The 14,730-nt window shown below is 48.4% G+C and overlaps 1 protein-coding gene across 4 annotated transcripts in view; it reads left to right on the forward strand.

The window, feature by feature from the left end:
• Positions 1 to 14,730, forward strand: part of LOC139790041 (unconventional myosin-Vb-like) — a 120,385-nt gene that overhangs the window by 19,281 nt on the left and 86,374 nt on the right. For all 4 annotated transcript variants that reach the window (XM_071731261.1, XM_071731260.1, XM_071731258.1 and 1 more), the window contains exons 2-4: positions 3,985 to 4,095; positions 6,269 to 6,440; positions 9,023 to 9,167. In XM_071731261.1, coding sequence (XP_071587362.1) covers positions 3,985 to 4,095; positions 6,269 to 6,440; positions 9,023 to 9,167 — 428 coding nt within the window. The remainder of the gene's footprint in view (positions 1 to 3,984; positions 4,096 to 6,268; positions 6,441 to 9,022; positions 9,168 to 14,730) is intronic.

The following is a 14,730-nucleotide window of genomic DNA, read 5'->3' on the forward strand; positions in this document are numbered from 1 at the left end:
AACCTTTTCAGTTTAAGGTTTGTGTTTTGTCATGAGAGGAAAGGGGGAATGGTTTATACAGAAAGAGGGGAGACTGAGGTAGGTCATTAGGAAGAAATTGTTGAATTTGAGGGTGCTGAGCCCCTGTGCCAGGTTTCCCAGAGAAGCTGTGGCTGCCCCATCCCTGGCAGTGTCTCAGGTCAGGTTGGATGGGGCTTGGAGCAACCTGGGCTGGTGGGAGGTGTCCCTGCCCATGGAAAGGGGGTGGGAATTGAGGAGCTTGAAGGTCCCTTCCAACCCAACCCATTCCATGTTTCTATGACTCTCTGAAGCTTGTCCTGTTTTCTCTTTCATGGGTGTTTTTGTCCTCTTGGACCCTATAACGAGGTTGCCAGGAAGCCCACCACCACCAAGGGGGAAAAGCAGGCAAATGCTTCTTTTCCAAATAAAAATTCCCAAATGTTTGTCCCAGCTTCCACTACCTCATTCTCAGTTGGCATTTGTTCACTTTTGATATTTGAAGGTGCACATCCCAGTGTCTGGTTTCTTCCCAAGTCTTTTCACAAGTTTTTCCTTAACCTCTGTGGATGAATCATGTTGGTGAGATACTACACTTTCATTTTTATTAGTGAATTTATTTTTAGGACTGAATTCCTACTTGCCAGGTGGTCAGGGCTATTGCATCACCCGCAGTGGTTTGGTTCTTTTTGTTTCCCTGCCCTCCTTCTGGCCACAGTCCCATTGGAAGGCAGCCCCTGGAAAAGTGCCCTTCATCCAGGAGCAACAAAAACTTCCCAGGCTGGGCTGTGAGTATTGCCATTCCTCAAATAACTCAGGGATTAAAATCCAATAATAATAATAATAAAAGATGAATTTGCTGACTTCCAGCTTTGAAGGCAGTTGCCACCACCAAACAGCCTAAAACAAACAGAACTTTTTTTTTTTTTTTTTTCTGGCATTTTAAAAATTAATAGGAAATTTTTCTTAATTTAATGGAAGGTACTCAGTCCATGCTCTCTGACTGCTTCCATGCAGACCAGTGTTGGAGCATCCATGGAGCATACTCCCAGAGTTTGCTGGGAGTGCCCTGGGCTAGCACTGAGGGCTTTGGACCAGCAAAACAAACCCTGCACTGAGGGCTTTGGACCAGCAAAACAAACCCTGCCCCTCCTCATTTATTGTTGCTTTTAATCCACAGTGGCAGATTGCTAAAATCAAAATCAAATCAGGAGGTGGGGATGGGATTTATTAAGCTTCTCCTTAAGCTGGGTGGAATAATGCAAGAGGCTTTGACAGCACTGAATCACTTTGGTTTTATTGGGAATCTGGTTAAAAAAAACCAAAACCCAAACCAACCCAACAACAAACCAAGCCCACATGTTTTAATTGTCTTCTTTTTATTTTCCTTGAGAGGCTGAGCACGTGGAGCTGCTTCTCATTAATCATTCCAAGGTGTCATCTGGGTTTGAAGAAATGCTTTTTTTCTTGCCTGAAAGGAGACACTGGAATTTTGGGAGGGGGTTAAGTCATCTCCTTAGGGTTGTGTCTCCTGATCCTGAAGTCAGGCTGATCCTTCTGTCCCAGTCATGGGAGATGGACCCACCTGAACTGCCCCTCTGCAACAAGCTCCTTCAGGAGATCAGGAGGTTGTTGATGGTGGAGGTTGTTGATGGTGGAGGTTGTTGATGGTGGAGGTTGTTGATGGTGGAGGTTGTTGATGGTGGAGGTTGTTGATGGTGGAGGTTGTTGATGGTGGAGGTTGTTGATGGTGGAGGTTGTTGATGGTGGAGGTTGTTGATGGTGGAGGTTGTTGATGGTGGAGGTTGTTGATGGGGGAGGTTGTTGATGGGGGAGGTTGTTGATGGGGGAGGTTGTTGATGGGGGAGGTTGTTGATGGGGGAGGTTGTTGATGGGTAGAGGTTGTTGGAGAGGTTGCTGATGGGGGAGGTTGATGGAGGTTGTTGGAGAGGCTGTTGATGATGGAGGTTGTTGGAGAGGCTGTTGATGGTGGAGGTTGTTGGAGAGGCTGTTGATGGTGGAGGTTGTTGGAGAGGCTGTTGATGGTGGAGGTTGTTGGAGAGGCTGTTGGTGGAGGTTGTTGGAGAGGTTGTTGATTGGGGAGGTTGTTGGAGAGCCTGTTGGTGGGAGAGGTTGTTGGAGAGGCTGTTGATGGGGGAGGTTGTTGAAGGGGGAGGTTGCTGATGGGGGGGAGGTTGTTGGAGAGGCTGCTGGGGGGGGAGGTTGATGGGGAGAGGTTGTTGATGGGGAGAGGTTGATGGGGAGGTTGTTGATGGGGGAGGGTATTGATGGGGGAAGTTGTTGGAGAGGTTGCTGATGGGGGAGGTTGATGGAGGTTGTTGGAGAGGCTGTTGGTGGAGGTTGTTGGAGAGGCTGTTGGTGGAGGTTGTTGGAGAGTCTGTTGATGGTGGAGGTTGATGGAGAGGCTGTTGGTGGGGGAGGTTGTTGGAGAGGCTGTTGGTGGGGGAGGTTGTTGGAGAGGTTGTTGATTGGGGAGGTTGTTGGAGAGTCTGTTGGTGGGAGAGGTTGTTGGAGAGGCTGTTGATGGGGGAGGTTGTTGGAGAGGCTGTTGGTGGGGGAGGTTGTTGGAGAGGTTGTTGATTGGGGAGGTTGTTGGAGAGTCTGTTGGTGGGAGAGGTTGTTGGAGAGGCTGTTGATGGGGGAGGTTGTTGAAGGGGGAAGTTGCTGATGGGGGGGAGGTTGCTGATAGGGGGGAGGTTGTTGGAGAGGCTGCTGGGGGGGGAGGTTGACGGGGAGAGATTGTTGATGGTGGAGGTTGTTGGTGAGGTTGTTGATGGTAGAGGTTGGAGAAGTTGCTGCTGATGGTGGAGGTTGTTGGAGGGGTTGCTGATGGGGGGAGGTTGCTGATGGGGGAGGTTGCTGGGGGGGAAGAGGTTGTTGGGAGGGGTGGTTGATGGTAGAGGTTGTTGGAGAAGTTACTGGTACTGGAGGCTGTTGGGGGGGGAGGCTGTTGATAGGGGGAGGTTGAAGGGGCTTCTTAAGCAAAGCAAAGAGGGAAAAGAAGGCAAAACTGACCACACAGTGAATTGTGATCTTTTGGGTTTTTTTGGCCCTGTGGCTGTGTGCATGCAGGAGAGCAGAGCATTATAGCTGCTTGGGGAAATCCATTCATTGCAGCTCCTGCAGCTATTCAGCAGGGTGGGAAGTGTGCAGAATCTCTCAGCTGAGAAACAAATTACCCTCAGGGCTCCTCAGACCTTGCTAACACCCTTGTCTTCTTCCCTTCTTGCATGGCCTGGGCAGAGGGTTTTTTTTTCTGCATCATGAAAGCAAATTAAATCTCATTAGCAGGAGGTGTTGAGGCTCTGAGTAACACCATAATCTCATTACATGGGAGCAGGGCTGCTCACTCTTGGGTCTTGGCCCTTCATGAAGACTGAGCTGTGCAGGTCCACCTTTGGCATTTCACCTCAGAGGCATAAGGGTGGCCCCTACTTTGGAGGTGCTAAGAGGTTAAAATTTCCATCTAAGCATTTTTTTTTTGAGCCTGTTTGCAGGTTTCCCACCAAGGGATGATGTTGGTTTTGGTTGAGCTTCCATGGTGGTGGCTTTGGGTTGGGCCTTGTTTTATGCTGAAGAAATACAGTCTTCTGAAGCTGAATTTTTCACGAAAGCTTCCAGAAGGTTGGATTTGTATTTAATTTTTTCCCAGGGAAATTAAATTTCACATTTACCTTGAGTCTGTACCCTGCTTTGTCAGATTGGCACCAAACCCATGTACACCTCGTCCAGGAGAAGCCTGATTGAAAGTCTGATTGAAAACCCATCTATAATTTACTCCCAAACTTAAATTAGCATTTATTTTTTTTATTTTATGGACTGAAAAAAATGAGTTTAGCTGCACTGACTCCACAATCAGTGTGGGGTGATAGCCACAGCGAATTAATTTATGATTTAATTTCCCAAAGTTTCCTTGCATTGAAACTTTTTCTTTCTTTTTTTTATTTTCCCCCCACCTCTCTCCAGTACACTCGGGTTTGGATTCCTGACCCTGATGAAGTTTGGAGATCTGCAGAAATTATCAAGGATTACAAAGAGGGAGATAAAAGCCTCCATCTGAAGCTCGAAGATGAAACCGTAAGCTTCTGAGCACTGATACTCTTTTCAGTATTGTAAAGCTCTGAATTAATGTGTGAAGGCTCCTCAGCTGGCTTGTGCTTTTTTAGCAAGTGTTTTAAAAATGTGTTTTATTGCCTTTGCACTTGCAGCTCTTCCCTGCCCTCTCCCTCCCCAGATACTCATGTTGGAGTAGGTGGTGAGAAAGCCCTTGACCTCTCTCCTTGCTTCTGGCAAAGCTGCAATAGTCCCTGATATCAGAATGATATTTTAGAATATTTTTATAGCCACAGTACTTTAGAAATACCAGCTGATGGGGTTTTTTGCTGCTGAATATATTGGAAAGAGCATGGCTGGTGGCATCTCCTTAGGCTTTTGCAGAGCCAGAAGCAACTGTTGTGTGATGGCTTTCTCTACACCTTTGTTTTTCTCTAAGTATAACCTTACATAAATCCCCTTTTTCCCCTATTTAAAAAAAAAAAACAAACCCAAAAGCTTTAAAAGACCAAAATGAGAAACTGATGTAAATAGCAATGCTTTTCAGCAAGTAACTCCTTCAAATGCACCAACAGCCCAGGCTCATGGCATGGGTGAGACCAGTGAGAAATCATTCCCAAAACAGGAGGGAGGCAGCAGGGGTAGGGCAGCTGCTTTCCATCCTGCCCAAAATCCCAGAATAGGGTTGGAAGGGACCTGCAAGCTCCTCCATTCCCACCCCCTTTCCATGGTCAGGGACACCTCCCACCAGCCCAGGTTGCTCCAAGCCCCATCCAACCTGACCTGAGACACTGCCAGGGATGGGGCAGCCACAGCTTCTCTGGGAAACCTGGCACAGGGGCTCAGCACCCTCACACCAAAGAATTTCTTCCTAATGTTGTCTGGGCAACCTATTCTAGTGTCTCACTGGAACAAAAACCATTTTGGGATTGTGCTTGGTCCCAGAGCTCCCTGTTTGGTGCTCTTCCAGGTGAATCCCTTCCCAGTCCCCCATCCCATTGGGCTGAAATCTTTAGCAAAGGGGAGCAGTGCACGTGTGCATGTGATGGAGCTCCTGTGCCTCACATATCTTCAGGGGGGTTGAAGCTGTTGAAAGCCTTTTGTTCCCAACAGCCATCATGTATTACTCAACTGTTTATTGCTTCTCTTTTGTTCTTGTGCTTTGAAGTGAATTTTCCTGGCTTTTTTTTGTGGCTTCTGCCTGCACTCTGTACACCAGGGCACTCCTGAAGGTGAGCTGAGGTGGAAATCTCTCAAGGGATCCCTGGTGGCTTTGCCATTAAGATGGGAGCCTGAGTGCAAACCCTTGCTAATTGGCACTGGCAACAGGGAATTGAAGACTGAACCAAGCCTGAGGTGTCAGAAGTGCTCTGTGAGCCTGTCCTTGCCTCAGCTTTTCCTTGGGCTGTCCAGGGCCAGTGCAGTGTGGCAGTGGTGGCTTTCTGGTTGCAGACTGGGATTCCTTTTTTCTACTGGGGAGGATGCTCCCTTCTGCTGAGCACCCTTTCCTGAGACACCCCATGGGAAGCCATGTTACAGACAGTTAGTTTCAATTTTTCCCCACTGTCAAGTTAAAAAAAAAAAAGCATTTTTTTCTTTATTTGGTGGCCCTGCTGTGGAGTTGGGAGTGAGCCAGGAATATTTAGCATATGGGCAGCCATCTGCTGCCACGCCATAACCTCAGCTCCTCAGGTGCTGAAGCTGCAGGATGTGCTTCTCCATGTCCTCCTCTGCCTGAAGGGGTGTGAGGTTCTGAGGATTAAAAGTGAGCTTAAAAAACAGGCTGAGCAGTCATTCTGATGGGAAGCATATGGTCTCTTTTGACACGGGGCTGCCTTTCCAGGAATTTGAAGATGCTTAGGTCAGACCAAGCTGTGGTTTTCTGAGACAGAGTAAAGGCTGTTTGCTCCAAGGCTGGCCTGAAAACAGCTCCAGGACACTCAGGTTGGTGCTTGTGGACTATCTGTGTCCCCCAGGGCCAGCTGAAAGCCACTTAGCAAGGGGGATGAACTGTCATCTGGTGATGTGTCACCCAAATCCCTGTAGCACTGAGCACAGGGGGGCTTTAGTTCTGTTTAGAGCAGGGTGTGCAGGTATTTCAGGAGCAGCCAACTGAGGTTCTGCTTGGATAACTCACAAATTCTTAAAGGAGCTGCTGCTTTTGGTGTTCTCATGGTCCTCATGTGTGTCTCTTCAGCTCTATGAGTATCCTCTTGACCTCCAAGGAAACGAGCTGCCTTTCCTACGGAACCCAGACATCCTGGTGGGAGAGAATGACCTGACAGCTCTGAGCTACCTGCATGAGCCTGCAGTCCTCCACAACCTCAAAGTCAGGTTCCTGGAGTCCAACCACATCTATACCTACTGTGGTGAGTGTCCAGCCCACGTGGTTTAGCTCCTGGAAAGCAATGGGTTAGAAATTGTCCACGTATAACCCCCTTGAGATGACAAGCCAGAGGCTGTGGTGTGAGGAGGTCCCTGCACTGTGAATTTGGGGAGGGTGGGAGACATGGGGATGTGCCACCAAGCTTTAGAGAGATGTTTTTTGAGGGTTGCTGCTCTGTGAGCTTCCTGAACTTGTGGTCCTAATTCCTGGTGGGAATATCTCATCAGATGATAGATGTAGATTAGATATTAGGAAGAAAAAAGGACTTGGCAAACCACTGGAGACCAGCACTGAGCTGGAAAGGTGCCATCCACCTGAGAAATGTCCATTGCAGGTTTTCCTCCTCCAAGACTGAAAACCAAGCCTTGCTGCACTGTTATTCCTTTCCATTTCTTGAGATGACCTTGCTAGCAGTGATGCAGGCTGATTTTCTTGGTGCTGAATTGCAAAATTTTTTCAGAATGCTTGTGTGGCAGGGTGGAGGTTGATGTGTTACAGCTGCCATTAAATGTTGCAACTTTTGCTGAGGAAACGTTTGTTGGGAGGACACTCTTCTGGAGTAACACCCTTGAAATAGGTGGCCTTAGCAGCTGGGAATAGCAGTGACTTCCCTTTAAATTTCAGAGAATCCCAGAACAGTTTTGATTGGAAGGGACCTGAAAGCTCCTCCATTCCCACCCCCTTTCCATGGGCAGGGACACCTCCCACCAGCCCAGGTTGCTCCAAGCCCCATCCAACCTGACCTGAGACACTGCCAGGGATGGGGCAGCCACAGCTTCTCTGGGAAACCTGGCACAGGGGCTCAGCACCCTCAAATTCAACAATTTCTTTCTCATGTCCAACCTCAATCTCCTCTCTTTTAGCTTGAAACCCTTCCCTCTCACCCCATCCCTCCCTGCCCTTGTCCCCAGTCCCTCCCCAGCTTTCCTGGAGCCCCTTCAGGCACTGGAAGGTGCTCTAAGGTCTCCCTGCAGCCTTCTCTTCTCCAGCCTGAACACCCCCAACTCTCTCAGCCTGGCTCCAGAGCTGCTCCAGCCCTCCCAGCATCTCCAGGGCCTCCTCTGGACTCACTCCAACAGCTCCATCTCCTTCTGGTGTTGGGGACCCCAGAACTGGGACCCCCCAGCACCCCAGGGGGGTCTCCCCAGAGTGGAGCAGAGGGGGACAATCCCCTCCCTGACCCTGCTGGGGATGCAGCCCAGGACAGGGCTTGTTTCTGGTCTGCCAGCACATCCAACATCCCCAAGTTCTCCTTAGGGCTGTTCCAAACCCATTTTCCACCCAACCTGGATTTGTGCTTGAGATTCCCCATCTCCACGTGTAATTAGCTGTAACATCCATCTGCTGGCATGATTTCTGCAGCTCCATGTGTGCTCCTGTCAGCTCCAGCTCTGCTTTCATCCACAACCACTCAGGTTTCCTCACTGCAGCTTCTCCTGAAGGATTCTGATCATTCTGAGCTCAGACCAGATGCAGGAGGTCAGGCTCAGCCATATGGGATGAACAAGCACAGGTCCAGCTCCAGAGCACTGTGCTGGTGCAGCTTACCTTGTGCTCTGGTTGGAAAGTTGTTGACAAGGAGAAAAATCATGGATCTGGCAGGAATTCCTGAGCCAACTCCAGCTCTTGGTGGCTCCAGGTTTTTTGGTGGCTTAGGGGATGTGTTGCATCACCCTGCAGGAGCCAAGATGAAACAGACTGGAGCAGGGCAGGGTGAGGTGAAGCTGTGGGGTGAATATCCCAGGCAGATGATGTAGGTGACATTTTCCATTTGTTGTGGCTTCAATCCCATCACCTGTGGGCTGAGAGTGCCAGGGATTTGTTGTCATTTCAGTGTCCCCAAGCTCTGAATGTGTGGCACAGCACCCACTGCCACCAGCCATGTGCTCTTTACAATAATTTCAACCTGAAGGTGCTTCAGAGGTGGGACTTGGGAGTGCTTCTGTTTTGCAGGGTGCAATCCAGCACCCTCCAGCACCACAGTGCTTTGCCTCTCCTTAATTCGTGGGCTTCCTGCTGCCTCCTCTGGGCAGGCACCTCCTCCCTGGAGCTGGAGAGGAAAGAGATGTTCAAGCTTTAATGCAGGCCCTGGCATTGGGCATTGGGCATTTTGAGCTGAGTTCATTCTTTGTTCTGAGCTTTCACTGAGAATTGAAGCCAGGGGAAGATCTGAGGTATTTGTTTGGGTCTAGTGAAGCTTTGGGTGCATTGGAATTGTTTTTCTGAAGTGTTGGCTCAGGCAAACTTTCAGCTTTTCTCACTCTGCCTTCACACAATGGAGATTATTGTCTGTTTGCTTCCCTCACCACTTTCCTGTGCCTCCTCTGTAGCTGTGCTGGAGCTTAGACCTTTGCTATCAAAGCACAGCACTTTTTGAAGGAGATGGGGAGATAAAGAGTCCTTCCTCATTCCCTTCTCATCCTCTTTATCTTTTCTTCCTCCAAGCATCCTATTTAAAAAAAAAAAAAAATAATGATTGAAACAACTAATGCAAGCCCTGAAAAGCCTGAAGGATTAATTCTGTGCTTGGTTTGTTAACATCTCTCTCTCTTTATCCCTTGGAAGGTATTGTCCTCGTTGCCATCAATCCATATGAGCAGCTGCCAATCTATGAGCAAGATGTCATCTATGCCTACAGTGGCCAAAATGGGGGGGACATGGATCCCCACATCTTTGCAGTGGCTGAGGAGGCCTACAAGCAGATGGCCAGGTGAGTGAGTGCTCAGTCAGGGGTGGGAGCATCAAAAATGGGCAAAGACCCCTTGAAATATTGCCAAGGTACTGGTTAAGAGAAGTTGGGGGGGTTCCATCATGGTTCTGTGTCCCCAGGCTGGTGTGGTATTGCCCCATCACAGAAATCAAGAAGAGTTTCCAAAGGTTTTTTTTGTGACCAGAAAAGTTTTTTCAGTTAATCAAATTTAATTGAAAGGGGAAACCACTGAGTAGAAGGAAAACAAAATATCTGTGAATATTTTTTTCCTCTTTGAATTTTAGTTTGAGTACTATTTCAAACATATCATGGTGGCCATCATCACCCATTGCATGGGGCAGAGCTGCTTCATGCTGAAATCTTTTTGAGGTCAGATATTTTGAACTCTGCTTACCCACTTGACCCTTTTTTCTCTGCCCAGCTGGGCTGAGGGGAGGGAATCTCTGTGGCCCTCAGGAACTCAGTGCATCTGTGATTCACATGGGGTTCCTTCTCCTCTTGCTGCTTGGATAAGCTGCTTGGAAGCAATTCAACCCCCTCTTCAAATGTCATGTTTAATAGCTTGGAGGAGACTGCATTTCAGATCATTTGGTGAGATAATCAGACTAAACCCAGAAGCTGATGTTGGTTGTCTTTGTGGAGACACCATGATTTTGAGTTAGGAGCTGTTTGAAGATATTTATGGGCCTCTCAAGGCAGTGCCTTCACCAGATGTATGTGGTGTGAGAGTTTCCCTTGATTTATTTCTGTTTGCTCTGTTGCTGAGGCCAGATGCAGGCTTTTTTTCTTCCCAGAGGAGCCATCAGCTGAAAGAATTTGAGATGAAACTGAAAATTGTTGCACTGGGGATGGTTTTCTTAGGGATGTCTGAGGGTGTTCAGATTTATTTGTAGATCAGCCCTGAATTTGAGCTGCCATGGGTGGAGACCACCTGGTTGTGCCCAAGGTGACTCCAGCCTGCAGTTTGGACCTCTTGGGAAGAATTAAAAAAAAAAAATATTGGGGAATTGTCTGGAGAAAGAGGAGGGCTGTGTCCTTCTTAGGTGAATCCAGGCTGAGCAGCAAGCTTCACAGTGCTTTGGTGAAGCTAAAGGGTTTTCCTAAACAATGTGGACAGCACCCAGGAGTTTTCCTGACCACCCATCTGAAATAGAAAACAGTCTTTTGCTTTTCTGCTGCAGCCTGTGCTGGGGAAGGCTTGGTGGTTCCCCACATCCCTGTGCATCTTTTGTTGCAGGCAGAGGGTGAGAGGCAGCTCTAAGCAGAGGTGCTCACCTCCTCCTTATCAGAGGAAGTCTCCTTTTGACAGCTCTAATTGAAAAGAGCTCTCTCTGGATGCTTAGGAGTGCTCTGGCTGCCAGGGGACAGGGAAATAATCACCTTCAAAGCTCCTGAACACACCACTTGCTGTTGAGCACTGCCCTGGTGCTCTCTGTCTCAGGCTGGTGTGAGGGTAATTGCAGGCCTGGGTACAAAAGAGGGATTCAAATGAGGCTGAGAAGAGATTGTAAAGTGGGTTAGAGATCTCTGCCTGGTGATTTGAAACGTGGCTTGAAGTGTTGTATTTTCAATCTGAAAGCTTTTAGGTGGAAGCTCAATTCAGGCTTTTCCTTCCACAGTGCTGGAAGGAGAGGGGTGCCTGAGTGGTGTGTGTGGTGGGTGATGGTTTCAAGATTTCTCTTGATTTCTCCTGCAAGATTTCTCCCATCTACAGGCTGGGTCAATGGGATGAGGTCAATAATGTGAGGTTCAGTCCAGCCAAGTGTTGGGTCCTGCACTTGGGTGACCCCAACCCCAGGCAATGCTCCAGGCTTGGGGCTGGGAAGTGCCCAGAGGGAAAGGAGCTGGGGGTGTTGGTTGATTCAGCTGAACAGGAGCCAGGGGGTGCCCAGGTGGCCAAGGTGGCCACCAGCATCCTGGCTTGTGTCAGGGCAAGGGAGCTGGGGAAGGGTCTGGAGCAGAAGGAGAAGGTTCTGGAGAAGTTGTGAGGAGCAGCTGAGGGAGCTGGGGGTGTTGATCCTGGAGCAAAGGAGGCTGAGGGGAGAGCTTCTGGCTCTCTGCAACCCCCTGAGAGGAGGTTGGAGCCAGGGGGGGTCGGGCTCTGCTCCCAAGGAAGAAGGGATGGGAGAAGAGGAATTGAGCTGGAGGTTTAGATTGGAGCTTGGGAAGAATTTCTCCCTGGCAAGGGTTGTCAGGGCCTGGCCCAGGCTGCCCAGGGCAGGGCTGGAGTCCCCATCATTCCTGGAGGGATTTCCAAGCCCTGGAGATGTGGTGCTGAGGGCCATGGGGCAGGGGTGGCCTTGGCAGGGCTGGGTTAAGGGTTGGAGTTGATGATTTGCAAGGTCAGCCTGTGTGTGGTGTTGCCCTCTCATTGGGAAATGCCAATTTAAAAGGAAAAGTATAAAATATAAAGGAAGGAAAAAAAGGGGAAAAAAACCACAGGAAAAAGAGCTGTGGGTGGGCCAGGTGAGGAACTGCTGTGGGTAAATAACAGCATCTGGTCCATTTTTGGGGACAAAGCATCTGAACCCTTAATCATGATGAGGGCATGTCTGATTCCTCTTGTTTAAACATGAAAGCTTCTCCCAAAGAGGATGCTTTGCAGCACTTGCATCTAAAACAGCTTGAAAAAGGGCAAACGATTAAAATTCATTCTGTGGCAGCCTCTAATTTTCCAGTGCCCAGCTCTTTAGAAGCTCTCTGGGTCCCCAGTGTGAGCCTGAGAGCACTTGGTTCATTAGAACAATAATGCTTGAGGCAAAATACTCAGCATGGGGTTAATCTGCTCCAAGTGGAGGGTTGATCATTTAGTGATTAATTAAAGCAATTTGGAGCACATTATCTCCAGGTAGTTCAACCATCTCCTCACCTGTTTTTGTTCTCTCTCCACCTGATGCTACCTGGTGAGGTGCTTTGGGTGTTGGTGCTTTTTATGCCTTTGGGTGCTGTATTTGCACCCCTTAAAATGGACTCAAAGCTTTGAAGGAACATCCAGGATCCTTTAGAGAGACAGCACAGCCCCTTGGTGCCCTGGCTGGCTGCTTCTTGCTTTTCTTCCAGAAGAACAAAAGCTCCCTTGTGTTCTCAAATCCCTCTGGTGGCTCAGGTTTCCTTCTGTGTCATCACTCTGGATAGAAGCCTGGAGTCTGGCAGAAAAAAAAATACCTTGGAAACTTCCTTCCTGCTGAAACCAGCCCCACCAGCAGCTTTCCACACATGACCAAGGGTTGTTTGTCACTTCTCACCCACCTTCCTCTTGACTGATGTCCCATCAGTTGTTGCCAGCTCTGTGGAGGTGACCACAGTTTGACAGCAGCTTCCCAGTGGTGACCTTTGGGGACTGGAGTTACAGGTCAGATGTTTCCCTTTGTGTCTGTAGCCCCATTTTTCTTCTCCCCACCTCATCTTGGCAGTGCTGTCACTTTGGTGTCTCCAGATGCTGAGCTAAGTTTATTGGAGATGTTACCAACCAACCCAAACCAGTCTGAGATTCTCTGAACTTCTCCAGGGGTGGCAAAAAGAAAAAAAAAGGGATAGATTCCAGGTAACACTAAGGACTATAGTGGAAACCCTCTGCTCCTGCTTTCCCTGCTATGAGAGGCAGCAGAGGGGAAATGGCTCAATAAATGGTTCTTTTTTTTTTAACTTTTGGGATCATTTGGATTGAGAATGATGGTGTTTGGTAGCAGCTTTAATCAGAAACCAGGCATCCCTTCCAGAAGTGGCACAGCACTGGCATGAGAGAGCTTCAGGTACTCCCCATCATTCCTGGAGGGATTTCAGAGCCTTTTAGATGTGGTGCTGAGGGCCATGGGGCAGTGGGGGCCTTGGCAGTGCTGGGTTAAGGGTTGGACTGGCTGATCTTCAAAGCCTTCTCCAACCAAAAAGATTCCATAATTCTGTTGTGTGGATCTCTGCTCCAAATTCTGCTTGTTCTGCTCTGGGGATGAGGAATCTTTTTTGGAAGCAGCTCGTCTGAGTTTTGTCTTCACAAAAGCAGAGTTGGACCCTCTCAGTTTCTCCTCCTTGTTACTAACACTCAGGGTGGGGGGATGCAGTCCAACAAAAATGAAATTATTGTGGTTTTATCTATCCCTAACAACACCCTGGGACAGCAGTGCCCATTTTTAAGTGTGTTAATACCTGTTGTCCAGCAAGGCTTTATGGATGTTCTTGTTGTGGTTAGGCTGAAGTCAAAACTATGGTACTTAAGGGATTTTTTATTTTTTTTTTTTAATCTTCAGATTTCTCTATTACCCTTAATCCTCCCATCATCCCCAAAGAAATAGGTTAAATGTGATTTCCACACTGGAAATGCAGATGGATTCATTGACTCATTCCCCAGTCTGGAGAATTAATGTCAGAGCTGGGATTAGAGCTGGAGTGACCCCTGAGAATTGTTCCCTGGGTCTGGCTCTGCCCTCCTTTCCTTTGGATGTTTTTCCCTCTCAGAGGAGCTGTGGTTTTAGGGCAAGTGGTTTTGCTCTGGCTGCTGAGGTCAAGATGAAGTTGAGCAGTGGTTTGCTGGGAGCCAGTGGTGGTTTAGTGAAGAGAAAGCCTTGAGCAACCTGGGCTGGTGGGAGGGGTCCCTGTCCATGCAGAGGGCTTGGATCTTGATGATCTTGAAGGTCTCTTCCAACCCAAACCATCCTGTGAAGTTGTATGAAAACAAACCTTACAAGTTCTGGGTCCTTTCTCATGGATTTGTATTTCCTGCTTTAAAAAAAGCTCACACTGGAAAAATTCAAGCTGGGGTTTAGCTTTGGGGAAGATTTGGGGTCTGTTTGTCCTTTTGCTTTCAAGGAGTGGTGGTGAAGGCAAAGGATCTTGGATTTATCCATGAGCACTGAGATGTCCCCTGGCTCTTCTGGATGTGCTGGGAACCATCCCTCTCCTTGGGTTCAGCCCTTTGCTATTCCCATGGCTTGGACATTCCTCTCTCAGCAATTAGGACTTTTCAGGGATGCTCAGCTCTGACTTCACAGCATCAATTGATGGGAAATCTTACCTGACAATGACAATTGACAGCTTAAACAAGCAGGGAAATTTATCTCCTCCATGGAAAGGCTGAAAATTAGCAGCTGCTCCTAATCAACCCAGGTATTTGGTGGAAGTGCCCTTTCTCTTCATGGACAGCTGACTTTTTAATGCTTAGATGTTGCCTAAAACCCCCTTCCTGTTATCTATTGGACTTTCAGACTACATAGAAGGAAGAGAAAGGTTTTATGGTGAGACACTGGTAGGGGATGACCAGAAAAGTGGTAGACACCCCCTGGAACCATTCCAGGTCAGGTTGGATGGGGCTCTGAGCAACCTGATCCAGTTGCAGATGTCCCTGGGGTTGGACTGGATGGACTTGAGAGGTCTCTTCCTACCCAGATGATTTTCTGGTGGTTTTCTCCTCCTGTGAAAACTCCAGTGACTCTTATTTGTCATGCTGGGCTGGGCACTTTGCTGTGCTTGTGGCCAAGGGTGAGAGTCTTGGTGGGTGTTGCTCATAACATGACCAACATCTACAAAACCTCAAAACCCCAAAACTTAGCTGTGTAGCAGCTTCTGAGGA

This window comes from Heliangelus exortis, chromosome Z (genome assembly GCF_036169615.1).
Source record: "Heliangelus exortis chromosome Z, bHelExo1.hap1, whole genome shotgun sequence".
In the NCBI taxonomy this organism is placed as follows: Eukaryota; Metazoa; Chordata; class Aves; order Apodiformes; family Trochilidae; genus Heliangelus; species Heliangelus exortis.